This window comes from Mobula birostris, chromosome 15 (assembly GCF_030028105.1).
Source record: "Mobula birostris isolate sMobBir1 chromosome 15, sMobBir1.hap1, whole genome shotgun sequence".
Lineage (NCBI taxonomy): Eukaryota > Metazoa > Chordata > Chondrichthyes > Myliobatiformes > Myliobatidae > Mobula > Mobula birostris.
In genome coordinates, this window is record NC_092384.1 from 9,415,502 (window position 1) to 9,441,325 (window position 25,824).

The 25,824-nt window shown below is 42.5% G+C and overlaps 1 protein-coding gene across 3 annotated transcripts in view; it reads right to left on the reverse strand.

Annotated features, from left to right (window-relative positions):
• The window catches only part of LOC140210390 (RNA-binding Raly-like protein), a 1,435,753-nt gene that overhangs the window by 347,545 nt on the left and 1,062,384 nt on the right, over positions 1 to 25,824 (reverse strand). For all 3 annotated transcript variants that reach the window (XM_072279313.1, XM_072279310.1, XM_072279311.1), the window contains exon 5: positions 17,808 to 17,883. In XM_072279313.1, coding sequence (XP_072135414.1) covers positions 17,808 to 17,883 — 76 coding nt within the window. The remainder of the gene's footprint in view (positions 1 to 17,807; positions 17,884 to 25,824) is intronic.

Consider the following 25,824-nt stretch of genomic DNA (forward strand, 5'->3'; position numbering starts at 1 on the left):
TAATGTTTTTCAGTGAAGGAATCCTTAATAAGAAAGCACAACCCAGAACAAATTAAGAAGCACTTTGAACATAAGGAGGTTATTTTAATGTTTGTAATAAATAACAGGCATGCTTGTACTGAAGTAACTTAAAGAGCCAACAATAGGATTATTGATACCAAGCAACAACAGACATGGCTTAAGTTGCTTCTACATATTCACCAGTGCGTTACTAGCTGCCAACCAGTGAGGTGCTACCCTACAACTGCCCTTATCCACCACCCCTTGTCTCCAGACATTCCTGGCCCGTGCTTTTCTTAGAACATAGAACAGTACAGCACAGGAATGTGTTGAACTACTTAAATAGCAATTAAATGTCCACATCCCTCCATTGTCTGCACATTCATGTACCTAAACACCTCTACTGAATTTCCCTCCAGCACCAGTGCAGGAACCCACCCTTCTCTGTCCACACATTGCTACTGAACTTACTCTCTCTCACCTTAAAGGATCAAACATCGGGAATCAAAGATCAACTTCACTCGCCACATATACTTGCATGTATTAGGAATTTACTGTGGTGTGTTGGTCAGGGTGCGACATTCAACAAAATAACAATTATATTTGGGAAAAGGCAGTTTGTAGTGTGGGGAGTGTCCACAATGATTTTCCCGTCCATTTCTCTGTCCTGGTAGACTGAAGCCAATGACTTTTCCTGCTAACCTTACAGTTCACTATAGTTTTGTATATTGTGAGAGGATGCTGCATGCATGCCCTCTGACATCTCAACCTTGGAACAAAGATATCAACTCTATCAATACCTTTCATAATCTTATAAACCTCTATCAGGTCTTCCCTGAACTTCCACCACCCCTGAGCAACAACCCTGGTTTGACCAAACTCTTGCTTGCTGTGCTGAACCTGGTTATGTAGACTCCAATTGATGGATTTTGGAAACTGACCCATTGGCAAACTATCACCCAATCACAACTAGACCGAAGATGAACTAAGTTCAGTGGGATCGAGGTGTACATGTGCCCCAATTACAAAAAGATAGCAGACAGAGGTAGCAAGTAAATGGACTTCACTGGAAAGGAGCTGAAATTGAGAAATGGGGATGGTTTGTTATAGGCTGTTGGTTAGGTCATAGCTACAATCAGGATCTGATGAAGGGGCTTTGCCTGAAAAGTCAACTGTTTATTCCCTTCCATAGATGCTGCCTAATGCTGAGTTCCACCATTATTTTGTGTGTTGCTCTGGATTTCCAGCATCTGGTTACAGTGGTATTGAAAGTAGGTTAGAGTGCATTCACCAAGTTATTTCTTGAATGAGAGGATTGACCTATCAACGGAGACTGAAACAGATTGACCTATCTGTATCCTTTGGAGTTTAGAAAATGAGGGTGATCCAAATGAAACATGTACTACCCTAAGGAACCGCGAAAGGGTAGCCAGTGAGGTGTTTTCACTAGTGGGAGAGTCTCGTATGGCAGGACATAATTTGAAGAGGCCAGTTATTGAAGTGGATCTCGGGAAATCTCTACCCCTCAGGGTTCTGAGACTGGATCGTTAGAAGCACTGAAAGCAGAGTTGCTGGGCATTGTGGGCATGCCACATTGGCACCAAAATGTGGAGCCACTCTTGTGGACTGCCACCAGCACATCCTTAGGTATGGTAGTTGTTAATGCAAATAATATTTATCTTTGTTTTGATGTACATGTGATAAATAAACCTGAATCTGAAACAGTATTGTAATAACGGCAGGTGGAGGGTTTTGGGGAACTGTCGCATCAGGAATTAACGCCCAGGGCAGGTCAGCCATGATCACATCGAATGTTGGGGAATCGTGAGGGGTGGAGTGGCTTCCTGCTTGTGTTTTCTTATTCCCTCAAGGGGAGAGAAAAGCAATCAGCTAGTCAGCGTTACTGTTGCTGATGAAAGACTTGGGATACAATGCAGCTCAGAATGAATGCCCACCCCATTAAATCCTGAGAAGTTAATATTCATTTAGTGTTCAGATGAGCAGCTTATTGAATTACTTCTGCTTGGATCGCCAAAAAATCCTGATGACAGTGTTGGTCTCCAGGTTCCACATCCCTCGCCTGAAGCCTGCTATGCTAAGCAGTGCACAAGGCCTGCGCAGAAAGCCAAGCGCCAAGCAGTTCTTCACTTTTTTTTGACAAAGGGAGCTGTGAAAACAGCCTAACTCAGCTAAATCAACAAACCACCTCAGTGTGACTCAACATCACTGATAAATGTACCTGCCAGGTTTCCTGCCACTGAAATAGCAGTGGACCCTACTTTGCGTGTCAGTGCCATCAACAGAAGGGTCGATTAGAGCTTTAATAGCTTTTTTGGTTGCTTGGTGCTGAGGGCAGCGTTTTATAACACTCCGTGAGTTGAAGATTTACTGCCTCTTCCAGGAGGGTCAGTGAGACAATAACTCAATCCATGAAGTGTAAATCATTTCTTTCTGTGTGTATCTCTGTGGAAACTTCACAATAAAAACACCCTAGGGGATCATAAAAAAAAGAAAGGTGGATGGATTTCCTTCACTCATGCAAAACATTTGATGTTGCTGAACCTCTGGATTTGCAACCACTCCAGATGTTTCCAATATTATCCAAAATGACTCAAAGATTCAAAAGTACATTTATTATCAAAGTATGTATATAGCATACAACCCTGAGATTTCCCTTCCCCACAATCAGCCATGAAACAAAAGAAAACCATGGAATCAGTTTCAACAAAAACATCAAGCCCCATCCCCACTCAAAATAAAACAAATCGCGCAAATGGCAACAAAAAATATGAACGAAAAACACAAGTATTGAACTCAAAATTGAAAGAGTCCAGACATATTCGGTTCAACTCAGTGTTCGTCATCTGCAGAACACCCCCATTCAAAATTGCTCAAAGCAGCCACAAAAAAAAGGAGCAACCAGAAACCAGAAACACATCATAACGTGAACTACAGAGTCCAATCCACAAACCACATTGATTATACTTTGCCCAAGACCCACAGACTCAGTACCATCCTTCAGCAGCATCGAACAAGTGGGAATGAAAGAGAGACCATTCCTTCCTCAATTGGCCCTAAAACTCAACATTTTGGTAAATCACAGGCTCCAGCAGTAGCAGAACCACATTTGAATGAAAAAGAAGATGTAAAAGAAGTGAAATAAGTACTTCCGTGAACCGTCCGGAAGATGTTGCCCTAGGTCACACTGTTTGCTGGCCCCATCTTCTTCCTGAATCGTATGTGGTGGAATTCAGCCTGGAAAAATAATTCACTTTGGAGGGTCGAATTTGAAGACAGAATACTGGGTTAGTGGTGGGATTCTCGTCAGTGTGGAGGAAAAGAGGGATCTTGGAGTCTACATCCATAGATCCAGCAAAGTTATCACCCAAGTTGATAGAGTGATTAAGAAACCATGTGGTGTACCAGCCTTTATTAGTTAGGAGAATGAGTTTAAGAACCACAAGGTAATGTTGCAGCTCTATATCACCCTGGTCAGACTACACATGACCTATTGTATTCATTTCTGGTGCCCTCATTATAGGAAGGATGGGGAAGCTTTAGAGAGGATCCAGGATTTCTGTCTGGATTAGAGAGCATAAGGATAGTTTGAGCAAGCTGGGGTTTTTTTCTTTGGAGTGAGGGAGGGTGAGAGGTAAGTTGATAGAGGTGTACAGGATAATAAGAGGTGGAGATCAAGTGGAGAGCCAGAGCCTTTCTCATGGATGATGGAACTATGAAGGGCTATGTAGGAGGGAAGGCTCAACATTGTGGCTCGAAGGGCCTGTACTGTGCTGTTGAGTTCTTTTTCAATATTGTATTTGGGACCGGGTAATGACATGGCGCGAAGCTGGACTCCTGCATGGATTTGAACTTTTGGGAGATCTCTACCAAGGGTCTATAAAGCTCTTTGCACCATCCTCTGCTCTGCTACGAGACGATAGGTTGTGTGTTTATAAATACAAGTGTTTAGAAGAAAGCGAGGTCCTCTCTCTCCTTGCAGAGCATGGTGAATCTTTGCCACTGTATACCTAGAGGTACTTAAAGGAGAAGTTAGAGGAAAATGACCCAGGAGTTGAAGGCTAGCACAGGCTTAATGGGCCGAGTGATCATCTCCCACTCTAATTTCCATGTTTTGAAATTTCTGTGAGGGATAAACAAGGTGGATGCCGAGTGGACGGTTTTTGTCATGGGATTTTACCTCGGGGTGGTGTAGTTTCACAACAAGAGATTGGTTATTTCAATTGGAGGCAAAGAAGAATGTTTTCTCTCAGACTGCTTGGAACTTCTTGTCTCAGTGAATGGTAGTGTAGGTTTGATGGGTTGATTAGTCTATCCCTGTCTGTTTCTTCTAGAGATATAAAGTGGAAAAGTCCCTTCAGCCCATTGAGTCTGCTCTATCAACCATCAATTTGCACTAATTTTATATTAATCCCAATGTTTTAAATTCTTCTGACATTCTCATCAACTAACTCCAGACTCTACCACTCACTTATTCACTTATCAACCCACACGTCTTTCACATGGGGTGTAAGCTGAAGTACCAGGAAGAAACTCTTGCAGTCTCAGGGAGAGCTTGCAATCTCCGCAGACAACACTTGAGGTGAGTACTGAACCCAGGTCCCTGGTCCTATGAGACAGTGGCTCTACTGACTGTGCAACAGTGTCACCCTTCTTGCTTCACCAGTGGGAACGCAGCACTGATTCCCAATATCCAGTGTGCCAAGGGCTCTGTTGCCTCCAATGACTTTTCTTCACTGTAACTTGAAAATTAGATTCAGATTTATTATCACGAACAAATCTGATGAAATTTATTATTTTGTGGCAGTAGTACACAGTAAGATACAACATCTACTATAAGTTACAAACATACATACATACACACACACATAAATAATTAAACAAACAAATAAAGAAATAAATAGTGCAAAAAACGAATAGCGAGCTAGTGTGTATGGGTTCGTGGGCCGTTCAGAGATCTGCTGGTGGAGGGGAAGAAGCTGTAACTAAAATGTCGAGTGTGGAGCTTCGTGGAGAGGTGAAACATTTGCAGGGTTATCACTGGAGTTGTGGGACACTCAGATGCAGGGGATGTGAACACATGTTTGTTGTAGGTTTATTAAGGTTTGTCCTGGAGTTCAGTGATCTGGACAATAGTGGCCGGGGAAGATCAAAAGGAAGTATTGTGTTTTCCCAATTATCTTTCAATACTTGCATTTATAAATACCAAAAAAATTACTTATTGTAAAAGTTTCACCTATCACCTCCCTGTTTCTTACTTTATCCCCACTCCCCCACCCACCTTCCCCTTAGTCTCACCTCTCACTTGCCAGCTTGTACTCCTTCCCCTCCTCCCACCTTCTCATTCTGGCTTCTGCGTCTTTCCTTTCCAGTCCTGATGAAGGCTATCAGCTGAAAACACTGACTGTTTATTCCTCTCCGTAGATGCTGCCTGACCTGCTCAGTTCCTCCAGCATTTTGTGTTCGCTGCTCTGGATCTCCAGCATCTGCAGAATCTCAAACAAGAGAAAATCTGCAGATGCTGGAAATCCTAGCAACACATACAAAATGCTGGAGGAACTCAGCAGGCCAGGCAGCATCAATGGAAAAGAGTACAGTCGATGTTTCAGGCCGACTGAACATAGTCTTCTTCCCAAGGCTGGGGAATCAAAAACTGGAGGACAGAGGTTTAATAGGAGCCTTGGGGGGAGGGGTGCAATTTCTCCACCCAGAGTGTGGCCCACATATGGAATGAGCTGCCAGAGGAAGTGATGGAGGTAGGTATATTAACATCATTTCCAAGACATTTGGACAGGTATATGCTTAAGAAAGATTTAGAGGTAGATGGGCCAGTGGTGGGCCAATTAAACTAGCTTAGATGGGAACATGGAGAAACAGAGTACAACAGATGCTGTAATTTGAAGCAATAAAATGCTGGAGGAACCAACGAGCCAGGTAGCATTGCTGGAGGGAAACTGACAGTCAGTATTTCAGGTTGAGGTCCTTCAACAGGATTGGAAGAAATGGGGAAGGCAGCCAGTATAAAAAGGCAGAAGGAAGGGGTGGAATGAGAACTGAGAGGTGATAGATGGATCTTGGGCAGCATGGTAGATGGGAATTCTGGTCCGTACAGACCGGTTGGGCGGAAGTGTCTGCATGTTGAACGAATTATGATTATAAGTAAAATGTAACATGATTTAACACAGAGCTCCTAGGAATTACACATTAATATCTTGATCTGCCATAGATAAATCAAAAAATGACAAACCTTCCTGCTTTTTTTTTGGCATAATTGCATTTACTAGCAACGGCAAAACACTCTCTGAATGGTGGGAGGCAGGAGTTATGGGCTGAGATCCCCAGGAAAATGTCTAAACAAAGCTTACAAGCCGACGGTGAAGCAACACGAGTCTCTCTCTGTCTTTGAATAAGGTTTTAATCATTTAGATGAGCAGCGATATCTGCACAGGTGCTGATAATTAAGTGATAACGATCTCATTCCTCAAAAGTGAATCCTGCCCGTCCATGACCTTCTCTTCTTGCTGTTGGCTCCGGGCAACGTAATGTTTTCTCATACGATATTTCAGGCGGTGTCGGAATTATTCCCAATTTCCACCAGTGCTATATCTAGTTTACTTTCTTTCTACTCTCGCTAACCTCCAGGCAGCCAAATGAAATTGCGTTTCATTTTAAGCACCCCGAGGGATTTTGATTAGCTCTGCTTTTACTGATATTAAGAGAATAACTGAAGTTACAAGCCCCCAGGAGGAAACACATTCCTTCAACATACTGATAAGAACGGAGCTACAGTAAAAGAGGGAGAGGGAGAAGGCTGTTATCGAGGGAATACCAATTCCTAGAATAGAGTCACAAGAGATTTGTAAAACATTATCAGGAATGTGCACTATCCCTTCCTAGTAAAGTTGAGAAAGAATGTATAAATTCAAGCCCAGTGCAGTTCTGGGATTAAAGACACAGAAATTGGTTTTAAAAAAGATTACATAAAAATAAAAAAAATCACTGGATGAAGGATTTTCGGACATTTCATTGTACTTTGTGGTTCTAATCCATAGAAGTTTGAATGAGATAGCCTTGGTATGATTTTTTTAAGGAAAAGACCAGGACAACAAGCTTATTGGAAGCCAAATTGATGCACGTATTAAAGGCAAATCAGCAGGTCAGGCAGCAGCTGCAGAGATTGACATTTTGGGTCGAGCCGCTGCACATTTGGCCTGAAACATCTTTTGTCTCGAAACATCTTTTGTCTCCACAGATGCTGCCTGACCTGCTGAGTTCCTCCAGCAGTTTTATTTCATTAGTTCAAATTCCAGCATCTGTCATCTTGTGTCTCCATGCATGAGCTTCACAGAGTGATGACCCAGATGACTCCTGCCTTTTGCTGGGTGAGTGATGAAAAGATGTAGGGAGGGGGTGTTACTAGACTTGCTCACTGATGCCCCTGCTCAGTATACAAAGTTTAATGTAAATTTATTATCAAAGTCACCACTTACTACACTGAGATTCATTTTCTTGCAGGCAATCAGAGTAGAACAAAAAGTACAATAGAATCAATAAAAACACAAATAAAGTGACAACTAACGTGCAGAAGAAGACAGTCTGTGCAGTGTAGTAAATAGAAAATAATACAGAGAACATGAGTTTTACAGTCTTTGAAAGTGAGACAGTAGGCTGAGGTGAGTAAAGTCATCTACACTGGTTCAGGAGTCTGGTGCTTGAAAGGTAATAGCTGTTCCTGAACTTAGCGGTGTGGGACCTAAGGCTCCTGTATCTCCAGCAGTGAGAGGAGAGCCTGGCCTGGATGGCGGGGGTCCTTGATGGTGGATGCTGCTTTCCTGTGGCAGAGCTCAATGGTATGAAGGGCTTTGCCTATTTGTGTCATCACCACCACAGCTTCCAAATGAAAAGTGTGGGTGATTGTGGACAGAAGAAATCAGACTTACAGACTTAATCTGTAAAGTTTCCTTCAGGTGTTGGAAGACGGAATACCATGATTAAGGTCATGTCATAATATCGCCTATCCAGAGCAGACAACAACATTCTAATCCGGCATTATGCCGGCTTGGGCTGTACAAGGGTAGACAGGTGGATGGGGGTGCTTGGTTTCTGTGAACCCTTAGCTAGCGAGTCCCAGGCACTGAGGAGAGAAGGTTTAAGGATAATGAATAAAAAATAAAATACAAATTGTTTTGAGAAGAATCTGCAAAATATCATTTGATTAGAATTGATTTGGTAAAAGATTTAATCTTGCATGGTGCTTCATTGAGCTTTCATCTGTATTGATCCACCCTTTCTATAACTCACACTGATTAATACCTAGCAATCAACTGTACATGCATTTGCTACAGTTTTAGACACATCTGTGTGCTCTACTGTCCTGTGTCAATTACCCTATGTGTATGAAGAGCACGCTGAGAATTGGATGCCAAGTGCTTGGAGAGAAACCAGCACAACAGCAGAAGACGTGGTGTAAGCCTCAAGATAAAGACAAGACACACCATCTATCCGGTGATGGGGATGGATGCAGAGGCTCTCTGTAAGGCACATGGCTCTTGCAGTTACATCACACCTAAAGATGTTGAAAGACAAGAAAGTATGAATGTGCCTCTTCTCAACATAAACCGTCCCAACCACACTGACAATCGACAGTTAAACAACAGACAGTTCAGCCACCTGAGGAAGAGAGACAGAAGAAAGAAAGATCAGTGGAAGAGGAGCTAACAGAGAGAAAGAGAGAGGAAAAATGAAAAGATATTCTGCAGATGGTAGAAATCCAGAGCAACAGACACAAAATGCTGGAGGAACTCAGCATGTCAGGATGCATCTATGGAGGGGAATGAACAATTGACATTTCAAGCTGAGCCGGTTCATCAGGACTGGAAAGGAAGTTGGGGAGGGTGGAAGAGCTAGAATAAGATGGTGGGAGGTGATAGGTGAAAACAGGTGAGGGTGAAGGTGAGTGGGTGGGGGAGGGGGGATGAAGTGAGAAGCTGGGAGCCGATAGCTGGAAAAGGTAAAGACCTGAAGAAGCAGAAATCTGATAGTAGAAGTGAGTAGACCATGGGAGAACGGGAAAGAGGAGGGGCACCAGAGGGAGGTGATAGGCAGATGAGAAGAGAAGGGGTGAGAGAGGATTCAGAATGGGAAATGGAAAGAGAGGAAATGAGGAGGAGGAGGATTCAATGATCTTGCCATCAGGTTGGAGGCTACCCAGGCTGATAGGGTGTTGCTCCTCCAGCCTGAGAGTAGGTTCATCGTGGCAACAGACATGTTGGAATGGGAATGAGAAGTAGAATTAAAATGTGTGGGCACTGAGAAATCCTGGCTGTGTGGCAGATGGAGTGATGGCGTTTGACAAAGTGTTCCTCCAGTCTATGTTGGACTATATCTCAGAGGTAGCTGAAGAGATCGTGGAGCAATAGTAGTGATCTTTCAAAAATCACTGGATTCTGGAATGATCTGGGAGCACTGAAAATGTCACTCTGCTCTTTAAGAAGGGAGGGAGACAAAAGACAGGAAATTATAGGCCAGTCAGCCTGATTTCAGTGGTTGGTAAGATGTTGCAGTCCATTATTAAGGATGAGGTTTTGGTGTAGTTGAAGATGTGATAAGATAGGGGAGGGGATATCTTGCCTGATAAATTTCTTCAAATTCCTTGAGGAAATAACAGGTAGGATAGACAAAGGAGAGTCAGTGGATGTTACTTACTTGTATTTTCAGAAGGTCTTTGAGAAGGTGCCATGCCTGGGGTTGCTAAACAAGATGAAGAGCCCACGTTATTACAGGAAGGATAATAGCATGGATAGAAGATTGGCTAACAGGTAGAAGGCGAAGAGTGAGAATAAAAGGGGCCTTTTCTGGTTGATTGCCAGTGACTAGTGGAGTTCCAAAGGGGTCAATATTGGAATTGCTTCCTTTCACATTATATATTAATCATTTGGACAACGGAATTAATGACTTTGCAAATGATACTAAGATAATGTTGAGGAAGCAGGGAGTCTGCAGAAGGATTTAGATTTGGAGAAAGGACAAAGAAGTGGTAGATGGAATACAGTATTGGGAAGTGTATGGTCATGCACCTTGGTAAACAGAATAAAGGTACAGACTATCTTATAGGCTGTGGGACCGGATGGCATCCCAGGGCAGGCACTCAGAATGTGTTCAGCACAACTGGCTGCTCTGTTTGCAGATATTTTTAATCTCTCCTTTTCAAAGTGTAGACTGCCCTCCTGCTTCAAAACATCCACCATTGTCTCTGTATCTACAAAGATCAAGGTAACGTGTCTGAATGACTGGCGTCCTGTGGCACTCACCACAATAATAAGCAAATGCTTTGAGAGGCTGGTCAAGGACTACATCTGCAGCATGCTACCACCCACACTGGACCCCCTACAATTCACCTCCTGACACAACTGATCAACAGATGATGCAATAGCTCTTACACACCTGGAGAAGGATGCTTATGTAAGATTGCTGTTCTTGGACTACAGTTCAGGCTTGACAAGAAGCTCAGAGACCTCAGCCTTCACCCTGACTTGTGCAGCTGGATCCTGGACTTCCTGTCAGTTCACTGGCAGGTGGTAAGAGTGGGCTCCCTCACCTCTGCCCCTAAACACAGGAGCCCTTCAGGGCTCTGTACTAAGCCCCTTCCTTTACTCTCGGGATACCCAAGACTGTGTCACCACCTATAGCTCCAATCGGCTAATTAAATTTACGATGATACTACATTGATTGGGCTTATCTCAAATAATAACGAGGCAGCTGATAGAGAAGAAATCATCAACCTGACACAGTGGTGTCAAGAAAACAACCTCTCCCTCAATGTCGCAAAAACAAAGGAGCTGGTTGTGGACTACAGGAGGAATGGAGGCAGGCTAACCCCTATTGACATCAATGGAAATGGGGTTGAGTGGGTGAACAGCTTTAAGCTCCTTGGTATACACATCACTGAGAACCTCACTTGGTCAGTGCATACCAGCTGTGTGGTGAAAAAGGCACAACAGCACCTCTTTCACTTCAGATGGTTGAAGAAGTTCAATATGAGTCCCCAAATCCTAAGGACTTTCCACAGGGGCACAACTGAGAGCATCCTGACTGGCTGTATCACTGCCTGGTATGGGAACTGTATTGGAATCCAAGGTGCAAAGGGATTTAGAAGTCCTTGTACAGGACTCCCTGAAGGTTAACTTGTAGGTTGAGTTAGTGATGAGGATGGCAAATGGAATGTTAGCATTCATTTGAGAAGACTAGAATATAAAAGCAAGATTGTAATGCTGACACCTTATAAGGCATTGGTTAGACTGTACTTGGATATTGTAAGCAGTCTTGAGCCATTTGTCTAAGAAAGAATGTGCTGACATTGGAGATGGCCCAGGGAATGATTCTTGAAATGACAAGCTAACATATAAGGAGTGTTTGATGGCTCCGAGTCGGTACATGCTGGAGTTAAAAAATATGGCAGGGTGTCTCATTGAAACTATTGAATATTGTTATTGTTCATCTCCACGCCTCATAGGGCACCGGCCGGGAAACTTCGCTGTTTCTTAAGCATTTGTCTGTTTTTTATGAGGCCGAATTGCTAGCTCGACACTCAACCCAGCACGGATGGAAAGTGTGCAAGAAGCTGGCTGGGTCCTGGTACAGAATCCATTACACCACCGGCCAGTGTTATTGGATACTGATAGAGTGGAAGTTGAGAGGACATTTCCAATAGTGGGAGAGTCTAGGACCAGAGGGTACAGCCTCAGAATACAAGGATGTCACTTTAGAAGAGAAGAATTTCTTTAGCCAGAGGGATGTGAATCTGTGCAATTCATTTGCACAGACAGCTGTGCAGACCAAGTCATTGGGTATATTTAAAATGAGGGTTTGAGAGGGATAATAAATCAGTCATTATGGAATGGTGGAGCAGACTTGATGGGCTGAATGGCCTAATTCTGCTCCTATGTCTTATGGTCAGTATCACGATGTGGAGGAGGCTGCACTGGGAGCACTAGATACAGTAGGACCCCAAGAGACTTGTAGGGGAAGTGTTTCCTTACCTGCAAGGACTGTTTGGGGTCCTGAATGATGGTGAGGGAGGTATAGTACTTGTCCCGCTCACAAGAAGCAGTGCCAGGGCGGAGATCATTGCAAAGGAATGACAGATTCAAATGGTACAATAGCTCAGATCATTTAATTGATGTGGTGAAGTACTACGACAGCAGATGGCCAAGACGACGAGATTTTGTTTCAGAATGGTTTGATTTTGATATTCTTGAAAATATAGAATCAACATGACAGTATGGTTGATCATCAGCCTTTTCTCAAACAAGAAGGCCTGGTAGCTAATACAATATAACTACCAACATCTCCCACTTATACAACCCTTTTTTATGTTTTGTGACTACCAACTCAATAATCCATCTCTGTGTCTGGACAGTCAGTTTGATGGAGTAGCCTCCAATAAGTCCACTCTAGTAACTGCCAGAGTTATCAGACAGCCTATAGGATTTACTAATGCTCCCTCCTTAATCCCAGGCAGCTTCATTAAAACAGCACCACTGCCTCCATCCACAGCTATTACAGTCTTAGGCTAATGCTGACAATGACTTCAATCTGATTTAGACCACTTCTCAATAAAGTAATTTAGCAAGATGGTGGGGGAAAGTATGGAGAACTGGATGACTGAATGGGTTCTGTTCTGGCACACGGTCATCAACCTGAAGCACTAAAGACAGAATCATAGAGTAATATAGCACAGAAGCAGACTCTTTGGCCCAACTCATCCATGCCAACCATCAGTCCCATTTGCCGGTGTTTGGTCTATATCTTTCTAAACCCCTGCTGTCCATGTACCTGAGCAAGTATCTTCTGAGTGTTGTTATTGTACCTGAATGAACCACTTCCTCTAGCAGCTCATTCCATGTACTGACCATGCTCAAGTCCCCTTTAAATCCTTCTTCTGAAATCTATGCCTTCCAGTTTTTAGAACCTCTTCTCTGGGAAAAAAACCCTACAGTATCTATACCCCTCATTATTTTATGCACCTCCCTAAAGTCACTGCTTAAAGTCTGTTGTTTGAAGGAATAAAGTTCTCCCTCCACAGACGCTGATTAACTTGTTGAGAGGTTCTGACACTTCTGCTTGCACTTCAGATTCCTTCTTGGATACAAGAATAATAAATATTACTTACACTTCCATGGTAATTTACTGATTCTTGTGTCCATTCTGAATCAGCTAGTATGTTAAAAATCAATCGATAGCGAAGATTCGTAGTTGCATTGGAAACCAGTGCAAATAATAGGTTACTGTGAGAACTAGTGTAAGTAACAAGTTATAGGGCGGACTGGTGCAAATAACAGGCTATGCTGAGAACTCATGCAAATATAGGTCATTCCATTCCTGAGAACTGTCTATATTTCACAGGTCAGAAACACGGCCACAAAGTGAGTTTTGACACAGCTTGCTGGTCTCCCAAGTGCTCAGTGTTGTATGCTGGGGAGGACCTGTAATAGATTATAAATGGAACAGTGCCAATAATGGGTAGCAGTAGTAGTAGTAGTGGTCTGAGGAGATTTGGTATGTCACCAATGACTAGAAAATTTCAGAATCAGGTACATTACTGGCATGTGAAATTTGTTGTTTTGCAGCAGTAGTACAGTGGAATACATGATAATAAAAACCATTAAGTACAATTTTATATATGGATGTCTTGGGTGATGGAGGGTCCTTAATGATGGACGCTATCTTTTTGGGGCATTGCCTTTTGAAAGTGTCCTCGATTCTGGGGAGGCTAGTGCCCATGATGGAGTTGGATCAGTTTGTAACTTTCTGCAGCTTTCTCTGATCCTATACAGTAGCCCCTCTAGATACCGTACAGATCCTACAAATCCTACAGACGTACCATGGACAGCATTCTAACTGGTGGTATGAGGCTACAATGCAAAGGATCGGAAAAGGATACAAGTGGTTGTAAACTGAGCCGGCCCCACCACAGGCACAACCATCGAGGACAATGGAGGATAAGGTAATGTAATGGGAGGAAACGTGTAATTCACAATTCTGACATTGAGTTGGGGTTCACCTTATGATGACGTAATGACATGAAGTTCATTACCGTGCTTCATGTTCTGTGTTTAGTTGAGAATAAAGCAGTTGTTGTAGTTTCCCTTAAGCTTAAAATGCTGCTGACCTTTTCTTTTATTTACAAAAATCCACATCTTCAAAAGACAATGTCTCAAGAAGGCAGCATCCATCACCATGGATCTCCACCATCCAGGACATACCCTCTTCTCATTACAGATAACAGAAAGGAGGCACAGGAGCCTCAAGACACACAACTAGCATTTTAAGAACAGCTTCTTCCCCTCTTCCATCAGATTTCTGAATGATCCGTGAACACTACCTTACTATTTCATTCTTGCATTTTTTTTGTAACTATGAACAATTTTTATAACTTGCACTCTGGTGCTGCCACAAAACAAATTTCATGATGCATTATGTATTTCATAATAAAGTGGATTCTGAGCTAATGCAGATTACAGTGGGAACCAGAACAAGTAATGGGTAACAGTGGAAAATAGTCACACAGTGAGTCACCAAGAGCACTCGTACACATTGAGAAGCATTCCAGTTCAAACTTGAGCCTTGCTTATATTGACACACTGCAGAGGTCTCTGATCAGTGTCTCAATGGCCACTTTATCAGGTACAGTACCTCTGGTGCTGTCTGTTTGGTGTCTCTGCAATCTCCCTGCAACCTTCCTCTGGGTGCTCCGGTTTCTAAAGGCATGCTGACAAGTTTATTAGCCACTTAGTGTGAATTCTCCAGCAACATGAATCCAAGGGGGGGGGGGGTTGAGGGTATGACTGGGAGAGTGTAATTTGAAAGTGTACAGGGAAATAAGCTGAGTGGCCTATTTCTGTATCGTGCAATAACAATGGTCATGAACATGGGTTCCCAACGTGAGGTCCATGGACCCCTCCGTTAATGGTAGCGGTCCATGGCATTAAAAAGGTTGGGAAGCCCTGAGCTATCAAATAGACATTGATAGATTGAAATTTGTGGCCAATGGTCATCAGCTTTACCTAATGTTAAATTTCATGTGTAGGACTTCAATACAACACACTTCATGCAAAGTATCCTCTGCCCATTGTATCATTTCATTCCCACAGTTACATTCACTGTCAGATCTGTAATCACCAGAGCTTTGCTCAGCTGGTGTGTCGATGGTAGTTTGGCAGATACCTCTCCAAGCCTCACAACAACATGCCTGAGGAACTCAGTTGGTCAGGAAGAATCTACGGAGGGAAACAGACAACTGGCATTTCAAGTCCTGAAATGTCAGCCACCCATTTCCCTCCCCAGATTATACTGGACCCTTTGAGTTCCTCCAGCATTTTGAGTGTTGCTCCAGATTCCAACATCTGAAGTCTCCTTGATAGAAGAGAAACCCCTCAGCAGGCAGAATGGTTGGCACTTTATCAGCTGGTCAGCGGAGTGGGAGTGAAACAAGCATCATGATGAATTTATCAAAAACCAAATTCAAAGAATCAAATGAGGACTACTATAGATCACCTCCTGCACTACCATCAACTTGTATCTAGATTGAGGTTTACTTTGTATTAATGACTTGTTTTGCCATTCTATTCACTTTGTCTTCACTTTCTCGCATAGTTGCTGCTCTTGGTGTTGTCTGAACCTACATGCTTGTGATGTTGCTGCGAACAAGTTCTTCTTTGTAACTGTACCTCACTGTACTTGTGCACATGACAATAAAATCAACTGAGCTTGAACTTTTCTCTAGTTCAATAAATTCCTTGAAACATCAATAAGTTCAGAATTACCGGATTCAAAGTTCCGCTCGTGAATATTTACTCAGTTCAAGTCACAAGCAGAAATGCTGGAGACACCAAGAGTGTAGTCACCGTAGTGCCTATTGTCACAGAGGTTTGAGGGTAATGCCCAAGGCATACTACTGTGCAAAACCAGAGCGACAGCTTCAGCAGTAAAAGCCTAGAGGTCCCAAGCAGCACACCCAAAATGCTGGAAGAACACAGCAGGTCAGGCAGCATCTATGGAGAAGAATGTAATACCAACGTTTTGGGCTTCAAGGAGCGGTGTCTCAAAAAGGCAGTGTCCATTATTAAGGAGCCCAGCACCCTGGGCATGCCCTTTTCTGATTCTTTTTTTTACTGTGCCCATGGTCTGCTCTTATCAAATTACGGTATTGCTTTGCACTGCTGTAACTATATGTTATAATTATGTGGTTTTTGTCAGTTTTAGTCTTGGTCTGTCTTGTGTTTCTGTGATATCATACTGGAGGAACATTGTATCATTTTTTAATGCATGCATTTCTAAATGACAATAAATGAGGACTGAGTGTCCTCATCATCTAACAACAGGTGGGAGATACAGAAGCCTGAAGGCACAGATTCAGTGACTCAGTAACAGTTTCTTCCCCTCTGCCATCCGATTCCTAAATGGGCATTGAACCCGTGAACACTACCTTACTTTTCAAACATATACTATTTGTTTTTGCATGATTTTTAAAAACCTATTCAATTGATTTACTCATTCATTTATTTATTTATTACATTTTCTTCTTCTATATTATGTATTGCATTGAGTTGCTGCTGCCAGGTTAACAAATTTCATGATACATGCCGATGATAATAAACCTGATTCTGATTTTGAGACCCTTCATAAGTCCTGATGAAGGGACTCGGCCAAAACATCAACAGTTTATTCCTCCAGTTCCTCCAGCATTTTATGTGCGTTGCCCTCAAGATCCTAGTGCTCTCTAAAAGGTGGGCTAGACTGACCCTGATGCCTTACAGCAAGAAACCTTGACATGAATTAATCAATCTCATGGCCTTCTTTTGAAAAACAGCAGTAATATTGCTCTAAATTCTGGTCCATAGTTATCCCCGAATTAACACCAGTTAAATAAAAAAAGCGGTGAGCTAATCGCAATTGTGAGGGATCTTGTCATATACAAATTTCACACAGAACAATATCTAACTTCTAAAAGTGGCTTTCAAAAGGGGTAGAGGAAGTCCTGCTTAAATGCATGTCAGTCTTCATTTCCCAAAACACTCCAGCAATTCTAACAGCTCTGTTAAGTCACACCTTGACTCTAGCTGCCTGATCTAAGCTTCGTCAATGCCTGCAGATAATTGAGTGTCCTCATCCCCAGGTTCTGAGGCTCAGGGATAAAGCAAAATATTGAGGAGTACTGCAGCCTGATGAGTGACAGCTTGAACTGGAATATAAAACAGGATGCAAAACGCAAGCAGCATGGCACTGTTATTTTTTCAATTGTAATTTTCCTTTCTAATGCAAAGATTACAAGACGATAATAAACAAGCTTCAATTCCATCCAAGCAGGCAAAGGATTTGAGAACTGCAGGTCCCTGCTTCATGAGGGAAGGTGGTAAATATAGATAAAGACAAACATGCTGAGCCTTTCTCTTTTAAATGAATGCTTTCATGTGCCAACTACACAGGGAGTCGACTCCACCAGGGAAAGCAATTTAGAAACTAATTGTAGTTCATAAATTATCTTCCTGCAGCACAGAGCCCGGGAATGGAAATCATTTTTCATAGTTCCCTTTGTTTAAAACTCGTTTTCTTCCCCCTAGTTGCCATAGTAATTATAAATTAATATGGTCTGTTAATTGTTGGAAATCAAGGCTGTTGTGTTGACCACCCGAAACCTTACTTGGATGATAATAGAAGGCAGCATAACTCCTGAGACGTACTCAAACCAAGCCTGTGCAGATGCAGTTTATACTCGGTGTTGTACTCACCCATACAATGCGCTGACAGGTCGTTTCTGTCCTGCTTTGGGTCGATATGGTTTGGGCTCCCCGGCCATGTTGATATCTGCAAGACCACAAGACAGAAGCAAGCTAGTTGTGTGACTCTCTATTAGTTATGTGACTCATTATTTGTACACATATATAAAATCTCCCACCTCCTCTGTGGCGGTGAGAAATTTGGTAAATTGCCAGACTAGTAATCCAACAGTCTGTATGAAAAAATCCAGAGCTGTGAGTTCAAATCCCACCATGGCATGGCTGGAATTTAAGTTTGGTTAATAACCTAGCATTGTAGTGAAGTGGTTAGCGGAATGTTATTACAAACTGGATTGAATTTCTCCACTGTCTGTAAGGAGTTCATATGTTCTCCCCATGACCACGTGGGTTTCTTCCAGGCACTCCAGTTTCCTCCCACATTCCAAAGATGTAGGCTAATTTGTCACAGGGATGCATTGGGCAGCTGACATGCCACATCTCTAAAAAGTAAAGATAACTTTATGGAAGTTACTGATTGAAAGACCTAAAAGGGATGGAGCTTGCCTATACATGATGGCAAATATAGCCCATGTGGGGACAAAAATATCCCCCTGAAATGGCCTGGAAAGCCACTTGTTTCAAGGGCAAAGAAGTCCTGGTTTAACAAGTTGTCACATCCGAAAATGTGAGTCTTTAAAAACAAACTTCCCTAGAAGTTGGAACACTTTGTGAATGTGTCTAAGTTAAACTGAAAGCGTGACTACAGCCCCTAATTTCTTAGTAGCTGCTCCAGTGTGGTTGTTATGAGGATGTGGCTGGCATTCAAGGGACTAGCTGGCTGGGGCTGTCTTCATCCTAAAGTCATCTTCTGGAGCTGTACAGAGTATGAGAGATGTGCGTAGGGTGAATGTGAACAATACTTTTCCCCGAGTTGAGGAATTGAAAACTTGGGGGCTTAGACTTAAGGAGGGAAATTTAACCTGAGGGGCAGCTTCTTCGCCCAGAGCATTATCAGTGTATGGAATGATCTGCCAGAAGAAATGATTCTCATAGGCACAGTCACACCATTTGGAAAGGTACATCGATAGAAAAGGTCAGAGGGATACAGGCCAAATGTAGACAAAGCATCTGTCTAGCTTAGATGAGACAGGTGATATGGTGACATATGTGTAACCATCTGCAGCCCTGAGATTTATTTTCTTGTGGGCATACACAATAAATTTTTAGAATAATAACCAGAACAGAATCAATGAAAAAATGCCGAACTAGGTGTTCAACCAGAGCGCAGAAGACAACCAACTGTGCAAATACAGAAATAATAAATATTGAGAACATGAGATGAAGAGGCCTTCACAGTGAATCCCTAGGTTGTGTGAACATTTCAATAATGAGGCAAGTGCAGTTGAGTCAAGTTCAAGAGCCTGATAGTTGAGGGGTAATAACTGTTCCTGATCCTACTGGTGTGAGTCCTGAGGCTCCTGTAAGTCCTTCCCGGAGATGAGAGCATGGCCTGGGTGGTGGATGCTGCTTTCCTGCAACCACGTTTCATGTAGATGTGTTCAATGGTTAGGAGGTCTTAACTCATGATGGACTGGGCTGTATCCACTACTTTTTGTAGGCTTTTCTGTTCAAGGGCATTGGTGTTTCCATATTAGGCTGTGATGCAGCCAGTCAATATACTGTCCATTACACACGTATAGATGTCCTCTTCTCTCCTGTGCACAGAAGGAAAGGGCCCATGCCTGTTCACTCTGGCTCCCAACCTCCCACTCCTTTCTCTCCCTACCATTAATCCATAACTAAGACCATAAGATATAGGAGCAGAATTAGACCATTCGGTTCCTTGAGTCTGCTCCATCCTTTCTCCACGGCTGATTTACTATCCTTCTCAACCACATTCTCCAGCTTTCTCCCCGTAACCTTTGACACCCTTGTGAATCAGAAAACTATCAACCTCTGCTTTAAGTATACCCAAATGACTTGGCCTTCACTGCTGTCTATGGCAATGAGTCCACAGATTCACCAGCCTCTGGCTAAAGAAATTCCTCCTCATCTCTGTTCTAAAGGGATGTCCTTCGTTTCTGAGGTTGTGCCCTCTGGTCCTAGGCTCTCCACTATAGTAAACATTCTCTCCATGTCCACTCTATCCACTTTTTCAATATTCAATAGATTTCAATGAAATTTCCCCTCGTTTTTCTAAATACCAGTGAGTATAGGCTCAGAACCATCAAACACTCTCCATACACTAACCCTTTCATTACCAGGATAATTGTTGTGAAATTCCTCTAGATTTTCTCCAATGCCAGTACATCCTTTCTTAGATAAGGGCCCAAAACTGCTCACAATACTTCAAATGCGGTCTAACCATTGCCTTATAAAGCCTCAGCTTTCAAACGCATTGTAAAACCTCAACCTTTATCAACTAAGCTCCCATCCCAACATGCTGATGTAATTCGGAGACAGTCTCTCTGGTGAGCCTTCTTCGCAACACCATTGCATAATTCACCACAGCAAAGGCACTGTAGGAGTGAGAGCTACAGTTGTGAAGTTGCACTGGCACAAGTTTTACTCTGACTCCATTCTCCCGGTGTGAGACTGCCCTAATGGTGGATGTGCACAGGTCACTCTACAATGGAAGAACCATTTCCAGAGCCGAGCCCATCCACACTGGCTGTGTGATGCACAGGAACTCTGGCTGACTTTCTTTATAGACAGTTCAATGACTCTGCAAACTCACAGCAGCCAAAGGCAGAGCTAATAGATTAATCATATGGGATTTCACCAATTAACTCCCACTACCTTTCATAACAAATCAATTGACTTCACTAAAGAGTAATTTATGTCAGATTTAGTTGGAGATTAATTACCACTGGGTAATTAACTTATTATTTGCTACCGCTGGGACCATGGCTCACTTTTCTTTTGGTTTGTTCTGTCATGAAGGGACCATTTTCACTGGAGTTCACTCACACCATAAATGTCTCCACCTTATCTCTTCAGATAAATCTCCACAAAGGAATTGGAACTGATCCAAACAGGTAAATTGAGAAAACTTCAAAAAAATGATCCCAAAATATGATAGAGCAAAGACATAATCAAGGAATTGTTCTTGAAGCAAAGTATAATTTAATCATGGAAAGTGCTCCTGGGTGGTGATACATACTCCAGAATCACTTGAGATACAAGAAAATAGGAGTGGGAACAGGTGTGGCCCCTTTAAGCCTGTCCCATCATTGAATATCTAACCCAGGCCTCAACTTCTTTCCTTCTCTAGTTCCCCGGAACTGAATTGGTTTACTATTGTTCCAAGATACTGTGAAAAGCTTTATTGTGCATTCCATCTGGATAGAACATTTCAAACTCAGGTACAGTAGATTGAGATGTACAAATGACAAAGTGATAACAGAATGTAAAATATCGTGTTAAAAATACAGAGAAAATGCAGTGTAGGGAGACAGATAAGGTGCAAGATTCACAATGAAGTAGACTGAGAGGTCAAAAGTTGGCTTTTGTCATACAAGAGTCTCTTCAAGGGTCTTATAACAGTGGGATACAATCCATCCCTGAGCCTTTCAATTTTTTATCTGTTCCCATGATCTGGCCTCTGCCACCCTCATGGCAGTGTGTTCCATTTATTCACTACACTCTGAGGAAGAAATTTCTACTGTTTTAAATGACCAGCTCCTTATTTTTTAGCCATGTCCCCTTCTTTGTCATTCGCCCTCTAGTGGAAACATCTCAACCTTTAGCAAGTCAAACCCTTTTAGGATTTTATGTGTCTGAATACAGTCACCTCTCATTCTTCCAAATTCCAAGACCTGTGATCATTCAGCCTTGGTAAAATAAGAGAAATCTCATAGGTTACTAATCAGGAATTATCCTGTCCTTTAGCAGGAAAGACTCCCAGCCCGTTATTCTGAGTCCTGGAGTAATAAGTGGAATCCCTGGCCAAACCCATGATGAGCTAACCTTTCATCCCAATCAATTCATCCCCTTGTGTCCATGCTTTCACTGCCCCATACAACTCCCCCACCCCCTTGCAATTGTCTTTCCTTTCAATTCCCCTACAAAAATGGCCACGAAATGCTGGTTCTGTTACTATTTCAGGCACCAGGTTCCAGATCACAACTTACTTCATATAAAAAGGAATTTCCAATTCAGCTCTGGTTTTTCTCTAATTCCCTTAAATCTGTGTCTTTTTGTTTGCCAATACCGGAAACAGCTGCTTCTTCCATCAAAGCCCGTGCTAATTTTGATTGTTTCAATCAACACTGCACCAAACCTCCTCTGACACAAAGACAAAACTTGCATCCTGTATTACATTTAATTCCAGTAAATCTCCTCTGTGGCCACTCCAAGGCTTTAACATCTTCAGTTCCGATGCTAGGCTCCAGAAGCAAGACTTGCAGGCAAATACACTGGTAGGTAGTTTGACACCCCTCCACCATGCCCCCAGTTGTAAGGAAGGGCTCCTAATACAGAAGTATTAGCTTGTTTCTTTTTCCACAGATGCAGCTCAAATGTGTGAGTCTTCCAGCATTTCTGCTTTGATGTTGGATTGAGTGTGAGACTGACTGAGTGAAAGTGAAAACAACTTGGAATCCAGATCGAAATATTTTAACTATCAGCCCCTTGACTTTCCAAAGATCTTACTGGCAATGCAAACAAGAGAAAAGACTAAAAATTGGAATCTGTGAAGCAACATAACATGTTGGAAATACTCAGTTTATGAGGTCCTGAACTTATTATTAGTGGCATATATATTGAGATACAGTGAAAAGCTTGTCTTGCATATTGTTCATACAGATCAGATCATTACACAGTGCACTAAGGTAGAACAATAACCGTGCAGAATAAAGTACTACTGCTACAGAGAAACATCAAGTAGGCTACTCAGCCCCTCAATCCTGCTCCACCATTCCGTACGATCATGGCCGATCTCATCCCCTTTCCTCTGTCGGTTCCCAAAAGCTCTGAATTCACTGAGTGTTCAAAGATCTAATTTTCCTTCAAAGATCTAACAGCCACAATCTTCCTCAGTAGAGTATAGCAGGAGTGCACCACAAAGGAAGAGGTCAGAGGGTGACTTACTTCCATTCTGGTCTTGTGGGTTCTGAGATGCCCAGTGGGAATAACCCAGTGATTCAAATAGACCTTGTGACTCAAATAAATCTAACTGAATTTAATCTTCCACATACAGGACTAGAAGTAGGGGAGGGAAATGAGGGCAAGCAGGTAGCTTGTCAAATAGGGCCCTCCTTTGTCTGCATACTAAAGAAACATAAGAGCAGAATTACACCATTCGGCTCATCGAGTCTGCCCCACCACTTGTTTACGGCTGAGTTATTATCCCTCTCAACTCCAATTTCCTTCCTTCTCACTGTAACCCTTGATGTCTTTACTAATCAAGAACCCATCAACCTCTGCTTTAAATATACCCATTGACATGGCTTCCAACAGCCATCAGTGAAAATGAATTCCACAGATTCACCACCATCTTCCAGTTTATCTAGGGCAGCTTCTCTCTGTTTCCAGTGCATGGACTCAAGGTCATTAGTACTACCCCAGTTTGTCCTTCATCTTGAGCAACCACCAGCCAGAGATACCCGAGAGTCAGTGGGGAAGTTACGTTTCTTCAAAGGGGGCTTTGTGCACACTCTTGAAACATTTCCTGTCAACCTCTCCCATGACAAACCTCGGAATAAAGTTTTCCATCTGTGTATACTTCCTTGTAGATCAGTAAATTCAGATTCTGATTCTGATTTAGTTATCACATTTACATTGAAGCATACAGTGACATTTTATTTCATATCTGTACTTTAATCTCAAACTTTATATCTTATATAATTCTTTACTCTTTATAATTGTTGAATGTTGTTTTTGTTCCATGTTACGCCTTAATCAACACACCACAGCAAATACCAAGTATACACAGCATTGTACATGGTGAATAAAGTTGATCCTTGATGAGATTGGGAAAGTGATGCTGAGGTGAAGGATTGGGTGTGATCTGTCGAACAGTGGAGCCAGGGGAATAAACTGACAGTCTGCTATTGCCATTTCCTATCTTTAAGTCTTTCTGCATTGCCTCAGCTAGTTCTGTAGCTGTGATAAAGATTAGCTCCAATTATCACACGTACATCAAACCATACAGTGAAATGTATTGTTTGAGTCAATGACCATCCCTGTCTGAGGAGGTGCTGGGGGCAGCCCATAAGTGCCACTATACTTCCAGCACCAACATACGTAGCATTCACGGAACTCACTAACCACATCCTGTACATCACTGGATTGTGTGAACACATCTGTGCCTGGGCTTTGCTTGGAGGCAAATGTTCACTTTTGCAATCTAAAATCGGAATTGTAAACTGACCTACCTGTATGTTTGAGAGGCTGCCACAAATGGAAAAGGAAATTTGGGACCTAGAATGCCCAATATAGAGTTTGTGAACTGGAACAGGAGTAAAAAGTGTTCCAAACATAAACCAGTGAAAATTCCTGACTCCAAGAAAGATGTTGAGCACTTTGTTTCTATCTGTGCATAATTCCCCTCTCTTTAATTTAAAATGCCAGACACAAATGCTATCAGACTCTTTGTGCTATCACCTAGGATGAGACTGATAAGGGCGTGTGTTCTGTGCTTTGAAATAGGCTCTAAATCTTTGTCCTCTCATAGTTACTAATGCTGAAGGCCCCTCTGCATACCTGAATACTCTCTATTGAGCACCATTGCTCATTCCTAGCTGGAAGATGCTGCAATGATGTGAGTATTGTTGCTAAATCTGGAGTAGTACTGAGGATCTAGGCTGTGCTCATCTGCTCCCAACTTCATCTTCAGCCAGGACAGGTCTCGAGCCTCTTTCAGAATTTTCTTCAATAGGATTGTTGTCCTAATTATATTACAATATCCTTTGCCACACAACTCTGGTGCACTGTCAACTGGAAAATCAGTGACTGACTGTCCCCACCTGGCAACTTGTCAAAGTTAAGATTCACATGATAACGGCTCAATCCTGTAGAAGGTACACCAATGGTTATACATCATTAGGAGCTTGAGGGGGTTTGGTATGTCACCAAAGACTCTAATAAACTTAAACAGGCGTACTGTGTAGAGCATCCTAACTGGTTGCATCACTTCCTGGTATGGACACTCCAATGCACAGATCGATAGAGACTGCAGAGGGTTGTAAACTCAGCCAGCTCCATCAATGGCATTAGCTTCCCCACCATCGAGGACATCTTAAAAAGTAGTCCCTTAAGAAAGCAGCATCTAACACTACGGACCTTTACCATCCAGAACATGCTCATTTCTTGTTACTATGGAGGTACAGAAACCTGAAGACACAGACTGAATGTGGTAAAAACAGCTTCTTCCACCTCCCATCAGATTTCTGGATGGTTCATGAACACTACCTCATTATTCATCTTTTGCACTATTTATTTAAGTTCTATTTTGTTTCTCATTGGGGCTTACTTTTTGTCTTGCTCTTGCCACAAAACAACACATTTCAAGTTATACTGTATGACAGTGATAATAAACCTGATTCTGATGGCTGGGTAATGTTGACTCTCTTTGTCTACATTTAATGGGTGTGTGCTTAGAACAAACCTAACCATGAAGCACTTGCCCCCAACAATTGTCTTTAAGATCTAATGCCGGATACGGTGTCATCAACTAGCTGATTAAGGGATATTTTATAGTTTTGCAGAGCCTAATACCCTAGCCAGCTTTGGTGTGCTGTTGTTGGCCACACCAAAGGTTGTTGAGAATCAGCATCTAGGAGGGAGATTAAAAATATGGCTCAATGGTGCCACAAAATCAACTTCTCACGCAATGTCAGCAAATCCGAGAGCTGATCACTGACTACAAGAGGAAGGAACCAGAAGTCCATGAGCTAGTCCTCATCAGGCAACCAGAGGTGGTGAGGATCAGCAACTTTAAATTCATTGGTGTTATCATTTCAGAGGAAATGTCCTGGATCCAGCACACAAGAGCCATTATAAAGAAAGCACGACGTCACCTCTACTT